Genomic DNA, 19182 nt, shown 5'->3' with positions numbered 1-19182 from the left:
TTGGATGCAGATAAACTCATATATAACTTTTCCGCTCTTTGATCTAGCACAAGCTGTAATTTATAATTCTAAATATTTCAGTGGATTTACATTTTGGCAAGCATTTTTCATGGATGTTAGGCCTTTAGCATCTTATGCTACATTGTGATGTTTGCTTCTTGTTTTGTAGGACACTTTATAGAATTGAAGAATAAGAAAACATTGCACAGGCAAACAGCAGCCTAAAAATGTACAGAGACCCAATCTTGGTTGATATATAAAAGTGTAAATATTACTACAAAATGGGACAGTTCTGCATTTGTGTTTGATATTTATATTGGTTGCTATTGATTTCCACATGAGTGCACTGTAGTCTCCAATGACCCCATAGGTTCCAATGTTAAGAGAAAGGCCATAGGCCTCAAGGCTTGTAACAGATACATTTTTTGTTTGTTTTTGTTTCTACTCATCCTCGTGCCAGCACATGGAAGGACCTTTGTTCTTTTTTTCTCATTTGAAGAGGTATGTTTATAAACCGCCTTTTGGTAGCCCCTGGAAGCTCTGGGAGAGGTGAGTCTTCCACGGAGATGCATTCTCGAGATGTCTCTCAGTGCTATCTCACTTTCTGCAGCTCCTGTCTCAGCCAGGACGGCAGGGGCTGCCCCAGTCTGTGCAGCAGCTTGGAGAGTTCCACGTTGTGGTCCCGATAGTAGCTGGATAAAAACACTCTGCTCTGAGATGGGAGGAGGAGATGAAAGGACATTTAGTTTTGTTTTTTAAAGTATACTTCATATACTTTGACGATGTTTACATCTGTGTCAAGTAAACCATACTGGTTTAAAACTGATATTAAGCATGTGGGCTATTTCTTTAGCACAATATAAACACAGTGACTCTGTTCTTCAAAATACACACTCCAAACACATATGCTGTTTTCACTAGGGAAAGGGTTTTCATATTAAACATGGGATTTATTTGTGCAGAATTAAATGTTCAAATAACTAGACTGAATTGCTAGAACTATAGCTGTAATAACTGATTGGGTCTAATATTATGCTCTATTAAAACCATCCTGGCTTTGGAATAAGAGTTGGGTTGGTAAATCTATAAAATAAAATACTCCTTTGTCATCATTAATTTACATTTAGATTTTGAAGGTAATATTTTCTTAAGAGCTCTTTTAAGGCATACACAAAATATTCACTGCTAAAACAGTACTATGGTAAACCTTAAAAATACAGTAGGTAAACTAGGTAAGCCTATAACCTGGTATATTTGCACTATTTGACCCAAGGAAGGAAAGGAATGCCTTGTAAACTATCCTGACTTATAGGGAAGTAGATTTCCCTTCAATAAAGAAAAATAGTTTAATAATTGAAATTGTCAGAAATGGAAAGTGCTGTATTGTAAGATGGTGTTTAGTGGGGTTTATATGTAGTGTAAATGACCATTGTTGGGAATGTTGTGTAGGATGGATTTCTGAATCTGTATCTGTACCTCCCTGCTTTACACTATTCCGAGGTTTTTATTTTTTATTTTTATTATTTTTTTTGGACTGCACGGTGTGGCATGTGGGATCTTAGTTTTCCCACCATGGGGTCTTAACCACTGGACCACCAGGGAAGTCCCTATTCTGAGGTTTTTAGTTGCGCTGAATCTTCAAAAAGTTTTCATTTAATTCCTTGTGTTAGTCTTTTAAAATGTCATATCTGGTACCCCGTTTTAAAGGCCATAGAAAATCATCTTGTTTTATACTGATAATTTCTATGTAACATAGTGGTTTTTGTAGTCGTTATGATCACTGGAACCAGACTGACATTTGTGCTATATTCTAACCATCACTGCGATCAAGGGAGAGCCCAAACCTTTGTCTCACTTCTGGTTTTGGTCTTCCACGGTCATTAGCTGTAAAACCACTGACAGGCCCAGCTGGTACACCCAGGCCAGAGAGAGGTGGAGACAAATCATATTCCCAGATACTCCATCTGGGGACCTGATCATTTTGTGCCTCCTTTGCTGCCAGCCAGACCTGGAATCCAGGGCTGAGCCCTAGGCCTTTGTGCAGAGGCTAAGTTTCCAAACTTCCCCACTGTGTTTTCTCTTAAGGTCTTACTTTGTTCCCCTTTATGAGAGAAGCCCTGGAACAACAGCAGCCCGGGGCTGCCCAGCTCCTGCCATTTTGCTCCCTGATATTTTCCATATGGCAAAGGATTCTCCAACATCTTAACTAATTTTAGAATTGAACCTCCTGGGATCACTATCTACCACACATCCCTTTGGAGTTTGGATCGTACCTCCTGATACTGAGGATTATCTCAACTATACCTCAACTTTTTGGTCTTTTTGGCATTATTTTCAAACCTGGCTGCCTGTATCAGTGCTGCCTCTGTAGCCAAACCCTTGTCCTGTGCCCTATTATTTGTGTATGTTGGTCCCTATAATCAAGTACCCTTTCTTCTTGTTGCTCTGCTCTCTCATATGGCAAGATAACTGATATGAGACTTGTAAAGTACAACATGTCCTATTTGAGAGTCTAATATATTCAGGCCAAAAGTTACTAGGACAGAACTCAGTGATATGCAGGATTTATTGTACATACATTGTTATCTGACCATCATTCAGAAAGGGACTATTTTAGATGATAAATCACAGATAGGATATATGTTAAGTATGCCAACGTAGTCTACTTCATGCAAACTCATGAAATTAGTGTAATAAGAGGGAATCATAATATATGGTAAAAGAAGGAATCGTATAATAAATTCAATATCAGGTTGTTTATTGGCCTATTATTAAAGAATCTATTAAATGCTTTTGATTTGGAGAGGTCATAGACTTAGTGGTTCATTTAAAATGTCAGTTTTTATTCCCTTTCTACAATATATATATATATATATATTTTTTTTTCTACAATATATTTTGATAAACAAAGTCAAAGTGGAAGTAGGCTAACAGCATTCTTAATTTCCATCCTATGATGTTTTGGTGATACTTGTGAGGAAGGGTTCTGGTGTTTTTCAGTAGCAGAAGGAGAAGCAAGCGGTGTGGTGACAGTACTGCCTATTCTAATCTGTGTACATATTTGTGTTTCCATTACCTCCAGGAAGGACCCTTTACTCTTGCCTCCTCTCTGGGCACTATTTGCACAAAATCAGCTATTCTACTCCCTCAAATAAATCCAGTATGTATATGATATTGTGATATAATAAGAAATATATATTTGGTTTTTGACTCTGGTTCCTGGCACAGAGCTCCTAAATCCCTTGTAATTTCCTGAGTGACAGGGGTGTAAAGAGTGGCTTTTCTTATTTACAATAAGTTCCTTTAAACCTTATCTGAGTTTCTGAGTTTCTGCTTATGACTTGACTCTTATGGGCCCCTAGATAGCTTCAGATGGGGGCTGGTTGCTAAGAGGAAGCAAACATATAATTAAGAGGGTTGGAACTTTCCAACCTCCGACCTCCAGGGAAGGGAAGAGGGACAGGGGATTGAGTTATTCACCAACAGACAATTATTTAATCAACCATGCTTGTGCAACGAAACCTCCATAACTCAGGGTTGGTAAATGCATCCATGTGCTGGGAGGGTGGTACACCCCAGACTCCACAGGGACAGAGAAGCTCCTGTGCTCAGGACCCTTCTGGACCTTGTCCTAAGTACCTCTTTGTTTATAATAATAGGAAGTAAAGTGTTTCCCTGGGTTGTGTGAGTCATTATAGCAAATTATAAAACCTGATGAGGGAACCCCTGATTTGCAGCCAAGTTGGACAGAAGTGTGAGTAACCTGGGGACCCACTACTTGTTACTGGAGTCTGAAGGGGGCAGTTCTGTGGGGCTGAGCCCTTAATCTGTGGGGCTACACTATCCCTGAATAGTTAGTGTCAGAATTGGATTAAACTGCAGGATACCTAGCTGGTGTCTGCAGAAAATTGGAGAATTGCTTGGTATTATAGAAAACTCACACATTTGGTGTCAGAGGTGTTTGAGAAAAAATATCTTAGGGATGGATTACGCAGTAATCTTGTTGGGAGATACGGAAATAATGATATCCTGAAAAGTTATGTTTTTCTTATCTTTCTCTACCACAAATTTAATATTAGGTCTCAGTATGTGTTTGATAGGAGTGAAATAAAATACTAAGAAAGATGTTCTACAGTGTCTTGAATGTTTTAGTTTTAATAAATATATAGAGAGATAGCTTTGACTTACATGAAAATGAGATACTTTATATTACTGTCTTGAAATACAATGGGAATTGCCCTTGAATATTTATTAATATGTAAAGATTGTTTTCATAGTGCTCTGAAGGTATATTTTAATAACCCACCAAAGAAAATTGGAGTTCTGAGAATGCAACTTGTTTATCAAAAGAACAAGAACCTCCACAATGCCTTTTAGACAGAATTTAATTGTGAGCTTAGTGAGCTTAGCTTGATAGAGGCTCTGTCTCTATCAGGTTGGAAAAAAGGTCCTTAAAGTCTTCAAGTATTAAAAAGTATCCAGACAAGTTCATACCATGTTAGGATTCTCAAACCACTGCAGGATTCTTAGTTACCATAATATATTAAACATTGTGGGAAAACAATGCCAAATAATGTCTTCATTTTTGAGTAAAAAAAATTTTTTTTTACAAAATCAATCTACTTACATTCTTATGTCCAAACTATATGTTAACTGGACTGATTATGAAATCAAAATAATATTAATAAATTTTAATATATGTGAAATAAGCTTTAAAGTAAATATATAGCATCTACAAAGTGGGAAAACTGTAGCTTTAAGTGATCACTATGTCACCATTTGGAACAGAATAAACCCGAAGCGCTACATACCTACTGCTAAGTTTGGGTGTCTCCATTCTCCAGAGCCTAAATTATCTGCTAGTATGTTATACATTTGGGAAATATATTCATTCTTTCATCTTATTAACATATTAACAGTTCAAAACTTAGTATACCAATAATTAATATTATTATGCAGGCCACACTGACTACTAGAGAGTGACTTAGACAGTAAAAATAAAATCTTTTGGGCCTATTTTCAATTTCCAGCTGATATATTTCCTGCCTTGGTTTCAGTTAACATTTTTAGTGCTAAAATTTCTGTGAATGTATCATTCCTTTTGGAATGAGTTGTTGCCTTCTTCGTTCTGATTCAAAATGGCAAATTCTATTGTTTTCTTTTATTCTTGCATGACAGGTAAGATAATCACTGGAAAAATCAAAACAAGCAACCTGAATGCATTCTAATCCAAATGTCACTTTTAATTTTTATAAAGGGTGAATTTTTATTTTAATCACTTTTCTAAGAAAATAGATATATTTTTATGTATCATTTTGCTTATTTAGTTTGTACTTTTAAGCTCTATACTTACCTCAGGATCCATTGGAGGGTATTTTCTTCCTTTGCTCTTTCCAAGGCATTTTGTTTTACCTTCTTCCAGTAATTGACACCAGAAACCTTTATGAGAATCAAACCTAAAAAAATACAAAGAACAAAAAAGTATTTTTCAAGCAAGTATTTTTAATTATTCGGATATTAATCTATAACCAAGGAAACTGGCATATTTTTTGAGTGCATCACTTTACATAAAGTCTTTTGGCATACTTCTGAATTCTCAGTCCATCTGTCATATTTGTGAGTTTGCCAGAATTCTAATAGAAAAACTGTCAGCAGGAGGTCTCCTATTAATAGATATTAATAAGCCTACCTCCTTCATCTGGAAGGAAAAAGTTATATAAATTTCAAGCCCATTCTTTCCCTTTGCAGGTTTTAAAAACGACAAGTCAGTCTTCACATCTACGGATTTACACAGTACTTGTACCATTCAGTTACAGGTTAATAGAAGAGGTTTTGGTGTGTCATGGAGTAATGAATTTCAGGAGTCTCTAGCTCTAATCCATTTAATGTTTTTCCAGAGACACTTCCTTATTTTGGTATGAGCTCTGTATTAAAGTAATAACACCTATAAAAAAGATTTTCATGGCATAATTGTAATAAAAGTAATAGTAGCACATTAAACTTATATTTTAGTTTACCAAAATATTTCATATAACCCTTTCTCATTTGAGCTTTTCTTATAACCCCTTAATGATATGGAGTATAGCATTTGTCCCATTTAATGGCACTTAGCACAGTGTTTGGCTCTTTGTGAACACTCACCAACTGTTAGTGGAATACAAAAATGAAAAAGAAGGAAGTGCTTGTCAAGGTTTATTTATCTTGGACTATATACTTTTTCAGTATGCAGGTGACAACTCAAGTCTAAGCCTCCTGACCCTAGGTAGAGGGCCTTTTCTCTTCACTGGTCTCTGGGTATGTTCTGTTTTATAATTCATTATGAATAAATAGTAATTTCCCATGCTTGAATATAAAAGTGAAAGTAACAGTCAGCAATGATGATTCTTTCACATGGCTTTTGTTATTCAGCGATTCTATTGCTATAATTTTTTCTTCATTAGAAAGAATTATCATTTAGGGCCACCTTTTCCTTTTGTCTTTAATTCATACTACTTCCCAGAATGCTGCTTCTAACTTTTTCTTAAAACTATAGTGTAAACAATGAACAGCTGGAAATTGAAATTTAAACATTTAAATTAGCATAAAAACATGAAATACCTAGGGATAAATTTAGCACAAAATGTATGCAAGATCTGTACAACGAAAACTACAATTGTTAAGTGAAATTACAGAAGACATAAACAAAAAAGAGCTATACCATGTTCACAGATCAGAAGACTAAATATTTTTAAAATATCAACCTCATCTCCAGATTTGTCTAGATAATTCAATGTGAGTCCAAAACTCCAATGGACTTTTTTTTTGGTAGAAATTGAAAAAATGATTATAAAATGTATATGGAGATACAAGCTAATAATTTGTTCTAGACAAGCTAAAACAATTTGAAAGAGAAGATCGAAGTTGGAGATCTTATACTATTTAGTTTCAAGATTTACTATAATGCCACAGTAATCAAGCCTGTGTAGTATTGGCACCAATGGGTCAATGAACAAAATAGAATCTAGAAACAGACCAACACATCTACTGTCAACTGATTTTCAAATGTAGGTGCCACAGTAGTTCAATGGGAAAGGACAATCTTTTAAATAAATTGGACTGGAAAAATTGGATGTCTATATGGAAAATATGAACACTGACTCACACTGTATATGAAAATTAACTTGAAATGAAATCTCATTTCATGAATGAGCTAAGAGCTAAACTGTAAGAATTCTGGAAGTAAACATAGGAAAAAACACATAGAAAATTTTTGGGTTAGGCAAAGCCTTCTTAGGATGAATGATAAAAGAATAATGATAATTTTGAATACATCAAAATTTAAACTTTTGCTTTTCTAAAACACTTAAGAAAATGAAAAGAGAAACCACATGTTGGGCAAAAATATTTGTAAAATGTTAATCTAATAAGGGACTTATATTCAGAATATACAACTGAACTCAATAAAAAAAGATGACATTACCAATAAAAATTGAGTAAAAGACTGGAACAGACACTTTATCAAAAACATAGATGAATGATCAATAAACAAATGCAAATTTGCTCAGTATCATTAGTCATTAAGAAAATGCAAATGAAAATCACAAATGAAATACCACTAGATACTAGAATGACTTAACTTAAAAAGACCAGTACCAAGTGTTGGCAAAGATGTGGAACAGCTAGAACTGTTACACCTTTTGGTAGAAGTTTAGGATATTACAGACACTTTGGAAAGTTTCTTATAAAGTTAAATACGTAATTACTATATGGCCCACTAATCCCATTTCTAGGTCTTTATCCAAGAGAAATAAAAATATATGTCCACACAAAGATCTGTACACAAAGGTTCATGGTAGCTTCATTCATAGTAGCCCCCAAGTGGAAGCAACCCTATGTCCATCAACTGGTGAAAGGATAAACAAATTGTGGTATATCCATAAAATGGAGTACTACTGAACAATAAAAAAAAACCCCAATTACTGATAGATGTAACAACAAGGAGGAATGTCAAAAGCTTATGCTAAGTGAAAGAAAGTAGAAGAGTGGTTGCTAGGGCTCAGGGGCGAGGGGAAAGGACTGACTGCAATAGAGCATGTGGAAACTTTGGATTAATGGAAATGTTCTATATCTTGATTGTGATGGTGTATACAACAGTACATGTTTGTCAAAATTCATCAAACTGTACAATTAAAATGGGTAGATTTTATTATATGTAAATTACACATCAATAAAGCTGATTTAAAATTATATTGTGATTGAATGTGTGATTGGAGAGTAGTCTTTCTGTAGCTAATGTTGTAGACTTTATAACTATAGCCCTATGAAAAGAAGGCAAACCTATATCTCTGTCTCTGCCCTGCTTTGGATATTAGAGACACTAAAGGATTACTCACATCCTACTTGTGCAAAGCCCATTTCTGATCATTATTAAAGCAAGTGTGTGGGATCAAGACATAATATGATATATCTCCATGTTGTTTATATTCTTGATTGCATCTGTAAGGCAACTGAATAAATGTTTCATAGTCAGAGGTATAAGAAAGGAGAGCATTAATAAATCAACTAACGTCAATAAAATAAATAAATTTAAAAAATAGAGATGATTGAAATAATCTATACACGAAAGATGGGAAGCTCTAACACAACAACATTTCTGGAAGTCTGCTATTGATAAAACATTTTTCATTAACATTTTGTTATTGGTAATTTCCATAACTGCATTATGACTCATTTTAAGTGTTTGATCAAAATCCAGACTAGCTATTATTATTTTTTTTGCTAATATACCTAACTATAGATACATGTTGGCAACATACACATGCCTTATGTTAAAATGAGCAGCTTTCTGACAGAATGTTTCTTTAAGAAACACTAACTTCACACATATTAAAATTAAAAGTCAAAAGAAAAATAGGTTTTTCTTTCACCTCTGCTAATTGATTACATCTCATGCAGTGGGCTGTCATGCTGGGCTTTATTGAGAAAAATGTGTGTCTGTGGAGCTGACACCTAGCCCAGACATCTGTAAGTTCTGTAAGTATAAGTTCACAAGCAGTGGTGTAACTGTATCATAGTGGAAACAAAAAGGAGAGGAAGGTACAAGGGAGATCATATTATTTTTCAGGTTGCCTGAGAAGGTGAGGGATTGATGTTGATGAAGGACCTTGTGAGCAATTCAGAGCCCAAGTGAAGAAGCTTGACATGAGATGGAGAAAGATCTTCTCCATCTTGTGTGGATATGCCAAATTTTCTTAAATCCATTTATCAGATTGATTGCAGCTTTTGGCTATTATGAATAATGCTGTGGTGAACAATTCTTTGTGGACATAGGTTTTCATTTCTTTTGGGGTAGATTCCTAGGAGTGGAATTGGATTATTTGTAAACTTCTGTTTAATTTTTTAAGAAACTGCAAAGTTGCTTTTCTAAAGTGGCCATATATTATACATTACCATCAGCAATATATGAGGTTTCCAGTTTCTCCACATTCTTACCAACATTTGGTATTGTCTTTTGGATTATAGCCATTCTAATGGTATCTCAATGTAGCTTTAATTTGCATATCACTATGATTACACATTTATTATGCAACGTGACAATGTGTCTGGAGATGGATTATTTTTATTTATTTTTTAGCATGTTTCAAAATTTATTCCTTTTTATTGCTGAATAGTATTCCATTGGATGTACTGATATATATCACATTTTAATTTATTTTTTAATTGAGGTATAGTTAATTTACAATGTTGTGTTAATGTCTGCTGTACAGCAAAGTGACTCACTTATACCTACATATACATTCTTTTTTTTTTTTTTGTGGTACGCGGGCCTCTCACTGTTGTGGCCTCTTCCGTTGTGGAGCACAGGCTCTGGACGCGCAGGCTCAGCGGCCACGGCTCACGGGCCCAGCCGCTCTGCAGCATGTGGGATCTTCCCGGACTGGGGCATGAACCCGTGTCCCCTGCATCGGCAGGCAGACTCTCAACCACTGCGCCACTAGGGAAGCCCATACATTCTTTTTTATATTCTTTTCCATTATGGTTTATCCCAGGACATTGACTATAGTTCTCTGTGCTATACAGTAGGACCTTCTTGTCCATCCATTCTATGTGATAGTTTGCATCTACTAACCCCAAACCCCTAGTCCATCCTCTGCCCTCCCCACTTCCCCTTGGCAACCACCAGTCTATTCTCTATGTCCGTGATTCTGTTTCTGTTTCATTGATAGGTTCATTCCACATATAAGTGGTATAATATGGTATTTGTCTTTTTCTTTCTGACTTACTTCACTTAGTATGATAATCTCTGGTTACATCCATGTTTCTGCAAATGGCATTATTTCATTTTTTATGGCTGAGCAATATTCCAATATATGTATATACCATATCTTCTTTATCCATTCATCTGTCAACGGACATTTAGGTTGTTTCCATGTCTTGGCTATCGTGAATAGTGCTGCTATGAACGGCTGCATGTATCTTTTTGAATGATAGTTTTCTCTGGATATATGCCCAGGAATGGGATTGCTGGATCATACGGTAATTCTATTTTTAGTTTTCTGAGGAACCTCCATAATGTTTTCCATAGCAGCTGTACCAACTTACATTCCCACCAACAGTGTAGGAGGGTTCCCTTTTCCCCACACCCTCTCCAGCATTTGTTATTTGTAGACTTTTTTTTTTAACAAATTTATTTATTTTTGGCTGCATTGGGTCTTTGTTGCTGCACGTGGGCTTTCTCTAGCTGTGGTGAGTGGGGGCTACTCTTCGTTGCGGTGCACGGGCCTCGCACTGCGGTTGCCTCTCCCATTGCGGAGCACAGGCTCTAGGCACACGGGCCTCAGTAGTTGTGGCTCGTGGGCTCTAGAGCACAGCCTCAGCGGCCATGGCTCACGGGCCTAGCCGCTTCGAGGCATGTGGGATCTTCCCGGACCCGGGCACGAACCCGTGTCCCCTGCATCAGCAGGTGGACTCTCAACCACTGCGCCAACAGGGAAGCCCTCTTGTGCCAATTTTTAAAAAATATTTTATTTATTTATTTTTTATGGCGGGCATGTGGGATATTTGTTGAGGCATGACGGATCTTTCATTGCGGTGCGCGGACTCTTCGTTGCAGTGCGCAGGCTTCTCTCTAGTTGTGGCGTGCAGTCTCCAGAGCACGTGGGCTCTGTAGTTGGCGGCATGCAGCCTCTCTAGCTGAGGAGCGCGAGCTCAGTAGTTGTGGCGCGTGGGATTAGTTGCCCTGTGCGCGGCATGTGGGATCTTAGTTCCCCGACCAGGGATTGAACCCATGTCCCCTGCATTGGAAGGTGGATTCTTTACCACTGGACTGCCAGGGAAGTCCCTCTTGTGCCAATTTGAAGAGCTTAATAAATTGGCAGTGTAGGCTCCAGAGGAATGATTGTGTTTTAATCCTGCCTCCTCAACTTACTTGCTGAGTGACTTTTGGCTAAGCTTTTCTGTGCCCCAGTTTTTGTAGCTGAAAAGTGGAGCTAATAGTGTCTATCACATAGTATTGTTATGATGCAATATATATAAAATACTTAGAATATATAAACATATACTGATTTTGAAATGTTATAAGCACTTTTAAAAACAAATTTATATGAAATTGGAGTAGATTATTTTCTTCTTTTTCACTTCTTAGCATTTCTAGCTGTTTCATAGGTAATCTAGAGAACCAGCAGATTTTAGCTACTATGGCTACTGTTTTTTGCTACTAAAAAAAGTTTTAATTTGGCACAGTTTTACTCAAACTCATCTAAAAAGGGAAAGAATTCCTAGACAATGTAAATTTGGTTGCCGGGGGAGTAATATTAGAAACAGCTGAAGCAGCTTCCGTTCTTTATGACTTAGTTAAGCCCCATCCACAGAACAAAACAAAACAAAACAAACGCACAATCTTCATTCAGCTCCTGGCCTTCAAATCCTTATTGTCCATTTATTGAAATTTTCATTGTAAATTATTATTAAAAATTCATATAACTCAGTCTGGTTTCATTCATGTTAATAAACAGGTTAATTGACTGAGAAATAAAGATGTCAGGTTCAGTATTCACTAGTATTTAACTAGTACTTATAAGTGGGAAGACTCCTGTCACAGTCATTGATGGCTGGTATAATTCTGAATGGATATATTCATGGGAAAATTTATACAAATTAGCACAATTCCATGCTGAGCATTATTTTTCCTGCTTTTTCGTAAATGATTAGACAGCTTTTAAACACTAAAAACATAATATGCAAGCTAAAATAATGTTAGTATTATCAATGTTATTTATAATTTAGGGATTAAGGTTATATTGAACAAGAATTGTAAAATGTGAATTTACTTAATTGAATGAGAAAGTTCCCATTTATATTTTTTAAAGCTTAAACTGCTTATTTCAGATCACAGCCACACTCACTAAGAAAATCAGATTTTTACCGATTCAATATATCATTTAAAATCCATGATGACAGTACTAAGTCATTTTAAGATAACATAGACCATCCATGACTGTATGAAATTTGGAAGTCTTGAACACTTCTGTAGTGATTGTGGAAAAGAATAAATAACACTCTTAACAATGGAAATTTATTGCCATTTTTCTTGAAAATAGTTTTGAAATTGGAGCTTTTTAAATATTGAAGATAATCAATTTATAGATCTCTTAAACTGGAGTACTCTTTCATGCCAAGACTGTATGGTAAAACCTTTGCATAGACCTAGTTTCATTCATTTATTCTACTGTGTGCAAAGAACTGGATTTATGTGGTTAGTTGAGAATTCATATCTGTTTGCAGTTCAGAACATTCTTTGAAGGCTTTAAATAATTTTTCTTTTAAAACTACCGAAGAGGTAGTCTTCACTATCATTAGCAGGAAAATTATGAAGCAATAAATGACATTCCTGTGAACATACATTTTCTACACCCAGTCATCTCCAACATATCCAAAGCACCACAGAAACAACTTACCAGTACAATTAGTTTAATAAGAATAACTAAATTTTGAGGGCAGGATTCAGAACGATTGCAAAGGGCATGGATGAAGGAGGGTTTAGACCTAAGCCAATGACATGAAGTTCCAAATATTCTACAACAGGTACACTGCTGGTTTTTACAAGGTGTGTCGGGCTAACTGATTGACAAGAAAATATAAAAAGAAATGGAATGGCAGTACATTGTCTATCAGCAGGGTGAGTAGGCAGCCCTGCTGGACCTGAAACTGTGGTTTCAGAGACTAGACACATCTTATCTTGCTACTTCACCCACTGAGCCCCCAGTAAGGTTACAGAATCATATAAGGGGTAATTTTAGCCAGATACATCCCAGGTGCAAAGTGACCCATAGTCCTTTGTATACAGTACGTTGCTTTGATATTACTTCTCTTAAGTTTACACTCCCTTTACTTTACCCTTGGAGGTGAATAAAAAGCTTGCTGCTGAGCCGGATGCAAAGGGGACAGATACATAGCATGCAGGTCAAGGACCATTCCATAAGAAAAAGAGATTATGTTTTTATAGAATACTCCACTTCTTTCTGAAATACAGTACTTTGCTATATACTCTATAAAAAAGACCCAAAGATAAGCCAACTTGAAATAGAAAACTGTTTAGAAAATAAAAACTTTCTTTTCTAAGAGATACTTAAAAGGATATAAAGCAGAAAGTGGACTCGAATTTCTAACTAAAGCTAAAGTCACTCAACTTTCTTTAAGGTCAAGCTGAAAGTTAAATACCTAAGGCTAGTGTCTGTGTCTCCAAATCTCTGATAGGATCCACACTATAGAAAACACAGAGGGTAGAAGGTTAATAGTAACAACAAAGTAAATGACTCTTAGGAAGGAAGCACAAAACTCTTGAGTTCCACCTACTCCTTTGTCCTCTAGATCAAAATGTCTCTCTTACATGTGTCTCTACATATGATTTATGCAAGATGTACGCAGTATTTGATGGTTTTCTGCAAACCTTTTTCTGTAAGGGACAGTGAAAGGTAAAGGAATCTTGTCCCTCACTCTAAACTGCTATAGCATAAGGAGAACAATGAAAAGAAAATCAATTGATCTACAGAACTGAGTTTTATACTGAGAGATACAATGGAAGAATTCCACACTGCAATCTTAATCGGTTTTTTTAAGGCTCAGTCTATGACCCTAAAATTAAATATGTATATTACAGTGAGAGCCAGCTCCACAGTTCATCCAGCTCAGGATCTCCCAGTTGCTTGTTCCAGTTGCATGTGAAATAGGAACAAACACAACCTTCAGATATCTGACTGCCAACCATTATAAATGGACAAAGTCAGATGGAGGTCTTATTTAAAATGCTAAATGAACCCCAGAGTCAGGATTAAGGTGAGGCAAGAGAGGCACCTTGGCTGAAAAATTTTAGGAGCCACTCACTCTCAGGTATTTGCGGGGTCCTGAGAGTGAGTGCCTCCTTAAATTCTAGTGTTTCTCTTGCCTCACCCTGGCCCCCACCCTGAAGGAGTTGACTATCTAAGAAAATCAGTGGGAACCAGCAAAAGAAAACCAAACCAGAGCTGTAACTGCTGAGGCCTCTGAAGAAGAGGGGGCAGGGTCAGTCATACAGTGGGTAAAGACCAGCAAAAAATGGAATTAAGTGTAGAAGTAATAATAGCACCTTTCTCTCTGCCTATTCAGTCGCCTATTGGGCTATTTCTTGCTGTATGACATTGGGTTTTGAAAATTACACAGAAGAGAGAGGAGTTCATAAATCACCTAGTTCAAGAAGTCTTTTTAATACTTCCAAGAGGTCTCAGTATTGTTTGTTAAATAGGCTCAGTGCTTACCAACTTAAAGTAGCCTCTTTTAAGGTTAGTTGTTGCTTTTAAGATTTGCAACTGTTTTGTTCCTCTCTTTTCCTTCCAGGGGAAATCCTTCCTAGTTAGAAATCAGTAGAGGATTTTGGACATTTCTTTGCCAAACTGTTGAAATGTTCTTTCTCAAGTGGTTAATATCAACTGGAAAATAATCAGTGTGTAAGGAGCAGCTAACTTGACAGCTGTATCACCAAGGTACAATTTCTTTAAAATCAGTTCTCTGCTGAAACTTCAATAAATTAATTAGAATATAAACTTACGTTAAAGCTTCTGAGTAATTATAATGAGGAGAGACTCCTAGAAACTTCTGTACTTCATCCATCACTGTAGCAGGATCAGTTCTTAGCTGTTGCCCATCAATAATTAGCAACTAAATTAACAAGGAAATAAAAAAAATGCACATTGAAAAAAGACATGTAACTGCATAATTAAAAAATTCTGCACTCTGAATTTATTCAGTGAGAGACTGAGGGGACTTGTGTGCGTTGCTGTTAAGACTTAACCAGGCCATCCTCATTAATGACCTGGAACAAAAAATAAATCACACTAATTAAATGTGCTCACGTTTTGTAGTCCGAGAAGTCCTGCAAACACTATGAAAACAAAAAAGCCATTTGAGGGTAAAAAGAGAGCTTAAGAAATGTGGCTACACAATCACAAATGGAAACCAAGTTTAAAAACAGATAAAACAATGATTCCGTGATTCAAGGTGGGAAGGAGCATTGCAGGAAGGAAGAAAAGTGACCAGACCAGGTACAGTGAGACAGAGGACATGGCCATTCTCCATGATTCCAGTCAAAGGAGTAGCACTGTAAGGTTTTAAGAAATATTTTGATAATCCATTTGGAGAAACAGGTAAGACCCCCAGAAAGCCTGAAAGGAAACAGAAGTTCCTCTACAGACTACAGGCAAGAATTTGCTTGTTACTCTGGTGAGGGAAGGGGGTGGTCCCAGCAAGATAAAATGACAGGAGACCATGAAGAAGGGCCATAAAGCCTGGAAAGCAGCTCTTGCTCACACCTCTTCTCCAATATTTCTATTTAGTCTCTACCAGCATCGTTCATTAGAACTTTCTCTGTGGATAGACACGTTCAACGGCTGCAGTATCTAACTGGTGGCTATTGAACATTTGAAATGTGGCTAATGTGATTGAGAAACTTAATTTTTAATTTTATATAATTTTAATAAAAATTTAAATAGCCATATATGGTTGCATATATGGTATCATTATGGCTAGCATGTTTCTAGACCCACAGGCATATACTGTGTCTGATGTGACGGGACTGCTTTATGCAATCCGGTAGGGGCTGATTTTGTAATCTAGGCTAATGGTGGGCCAAAGAGAGAAGCAAGGAAGCCAAGGAAAACACAGGACTTGTGAAAAATGCAGCAAGGTGGTTCAAAGGGAAATAACGGCACTTAATTAAGCAAGACAGTATTTGCCTTGTTTGGTTAAGAGGTTCTCAAGCTTTATTCTCAGAATAAGAATCAGGAGTATCAAACTTCTGATGCTCTTTATAATCAGGAAGGGTATGCGCTAGAAAACAGGGCAGGGAGAATTATCCTGAAATACTTCTAGAAAGAAGAGTAGATAGTTTTTCTACCTCTGCCTATTACTGTTTGCCAGAGTCTGATTTACAACTAAAGAGTAAAGGCTAGTAATGTTTTAATGAGTAAAAATTTCCTCTAGCCTAGAGGCAAAGTCACTAGCCTAGAGGAACCAGCAAAAGAAAACCAAACCAGAGCTGTAAACTTAATGAGATTGTAACATGATGTAGATTCTTATTGCTCAATACCTGAAAGGGAGGGAAATAAATAAGCCATCTCTCGATGTGGCTGGCATACCACCCTGGGACCAAACATCTCTTCTGCAAGGCTCTAAGCTCAGGGGATGCACGGGGCCCGGCTGAGATCACTTCGTAGAAGCTAAACTTCAGAGCTGCGGGGTCTTCATGTGATCGCTGATGCTATGATGAAAAGGTGGATAATTAAACCGACTTGAATCATAGGCATAAATAATTAAAAACCAATCTCTGTGACAAGTCTCAAAGCTAAAGGAAGGAGTGCCTCACTGCTGGAGAGTTATTTGTTTTGCAATTAATAAAGGATGAAAATGTTTGCCTGGAGCGTCAGGATTAAAAGTTATGACATTGATGAGAGTATATATTTGAGAATTAATTGGTAGAGGTGGCATTCTTCTTGATAGGATTCCTTAACCAATTTTTCTGAGTCGTTTCCTTAGTGTATACATATTATTCTGAAAGTAAACTTTTGAAAGTTGCCTTAATGCCCCCTTTTCAGCCCATAAGAAACCGTTTATCATGTCCAGTGAATATCCATAATGCACAAAGCACTCTACTAGTTCTGCCACGTAGTTTTGCTCCATCTAGAAATGCAGTTTTAGATTAGAAAAGCCCTATCGGCTATTTAAATGGAGAAACTACTGAAAACTCTGACGTGCATTACCTGAAACCCACAGCTTTTATAATATACTACCTAGCATCTCAAAGCCAAGATTATTTTACCTAATGGTAACCTTCGCGATGAATCAGAATCGCTTATTGTACAGAAAATGCAGAAAGCAGCAATCCAGATAGGAAAGCATTTCATAATGGCTCAGGCTCACGCCCAGGGGTTTGAGGAAATCACCTTTCCCCTAAATTGACCAAAAAATATTCAGGCTTAGTGGTGGGTTTGTGGATGTTTACCACATCTAGTTGAATAGCAAATTTGCTGCAATTGAGATTCAAATTACTATACTACAAACTCCACTAGACTTCGTTAAGGCCTGCATTTTGCCACTGTGGAGTGATTTATTTGTAATATTTAGGACGTTTTGTTAGCTTGCAGCCTTGAAACCTCCTTTTTCAGCAAATTCTCAATTTTTCAGGGGCTAAGTGGTTGCCAAGCTCCAATTTTCTTCTTTCTTGTTGAGTCAATTAAGGCTTATTTCTTTTTTCTCTAGATACCTAGTGGAAAAGGCAAAAGGCGCAATATCAAGTCAGTTTGCAATTTGCTGTATTTTTGATTTAAAAGATTGCTGTAGGAGTTGGGCATGACGTTGGTGTGGAGTTGTGGATTCCAGCTCTCCAGGAAGTCTCATTCCCTATATGCCTAAGATCCCATGACCTTCCCCCAGTCTGTCCTAGCCATGAAACCTTTCCTGACAATCTGTGCTTCCTTTTGTGAACATGGAAAAACTGCTTTTGTTCAAAAAGACCCCATGCTGAGAAACTTTATTCTCTAATATCATAGATTGTCAGGAATTTAGATGTTTGAGGTCAGTGAGAATGGAACATCCCAGTCTTGCCTGGAGGATCAGAGCTATGTGGGTCACTTTAACACAAAGAAGCCTTATTTCCAACCCAGGTGCAGAGTTTCAGGTAAGTGATTTTTGGATGTAACATTCCACATTTATCTTAACTTTATAGTTTCCAAGGAAATTGGACCGTTAGTCTGCTTTTCAGCCCTGACCTACTGATAACCAGCTTACACACAGCCCTGCCTGCATCTATCAAACACTTCATGTTAATTTTACCTAAATTTCTCCCCTTACAAGTCCTTCCCTTCTTTAGGGAAGTGCCCAGATAGATCTTCCAGTGTTCAGGCTCCTCTGCTGCAGCCAATTAATATACCTAACTTGTTGTTCCTGGTCGTCTTTATCAGATGGGCTTTATCACTCTGTAGGAGTCTACCTGTCACTTAACACTTTCTGATTTATACACTGGTTATTTACACATATTTCTCCAATTAGAGTGAAAGCGATCTCAAGTGTAGCGTCCAGATTTGTTAATTTACCTGTAGAACATACTTAGAACAGTACTTTGTACATAGTAGTCATTAAAATAATTTAATGAATGGATGAACACATGAACATTAGGAAAGTGTTTTTTTAAATTACAAAACCGAGGAATGATAACTAAGGATACTAGAGACTAAACACACTGACTCTATTAATTTTGTTATGCTCTTATATTTAATTTTGACTGCTTTTTATTGAACTTTTTCCACTTGATGATTAATAAAATATCACTGGGGCAGGTTTTTTTCCTATTATTTTTAATATTTATTAAAGTAAACATGTATTTGATGTGTAAGTTTTATTATTAGAGTCTGTTAAATTATTTCAAAGTGATTGTTTCTGTGCTAGGTTCTAACCAACAGCAGAAGCATAATGGCAACCCTGGAGTGTATGAGAAAGAGGCTTAGAACAGGGAACACTGGCTGGGCTTTCAAGAATGAAGAATTAATTCTTTTTTTTTTTTTTTTTTTTTTTTTTTTTTTGCGGTAGACGCGGGCCTCTCACTGTTGTGGCCACTCCCGTTGCGGAGCACAGGCTCCCGACGCACAGGCTCAGCAGCCATGGCTCACGAGCCCAGAC

At 36.8% G+C, this 19182-nt stretch overlaps 1 protein-coding gene across 2 annotated transcripts in view; it reads right to left on the bottom strand.

The window, feature by feature from the left end:
• Positions 1-592: 592 nt before the first annotated feature.
• LOC136123105 (bifunctional heparan sulfate N-deacetylase/N-sulfotransferase 3) overlaps positions 593-19182 on the bottom strand; it is a 137249-nt gene continuing 118659 nt past the window's right edge. The window contains exons 10-13 of one of the 2 annotated variants that reach the window (XM_065877181.1): positions 16598-16768; positions 15062-15171; positions 5354-5456; positions 593-712 (exon numbers count right to left, since the gene is read on the bottom strand). In XM_065877181.1, coding sequence (XP_065733253.1) covers positions 593-712; positions 5354-5456; positions 15062-15171; positions 16598-16768 — 504 coding nt within the window. The remainder of the gene's footprint in view (positions 713-5353; positions 5457-15061; positions 15172-16597; positions 16769-19182) is intronic. The other variant, XM_065877182.1, reaches the window with a different exon arrangement.

The sequence above is a fragment of the Phocoena phocoena genome, chromosome 5 (assembly GCF_963924675.1).
Source record: "Phocoena phocoena chromosome 5, mPhoPho1.1, whole genome shotgun sequence".
Lineage (NCBI taxonomy): Eukaryota > Metazoa > Chordata > Mammalia > Artiodactyla > Phocoenidae > Phocoena > Phocoena phocoena.
Note: the sequence above shows the minus strand (reverse complement) of the source record. Positions and strands in the feature narration are given on the sequence as shown.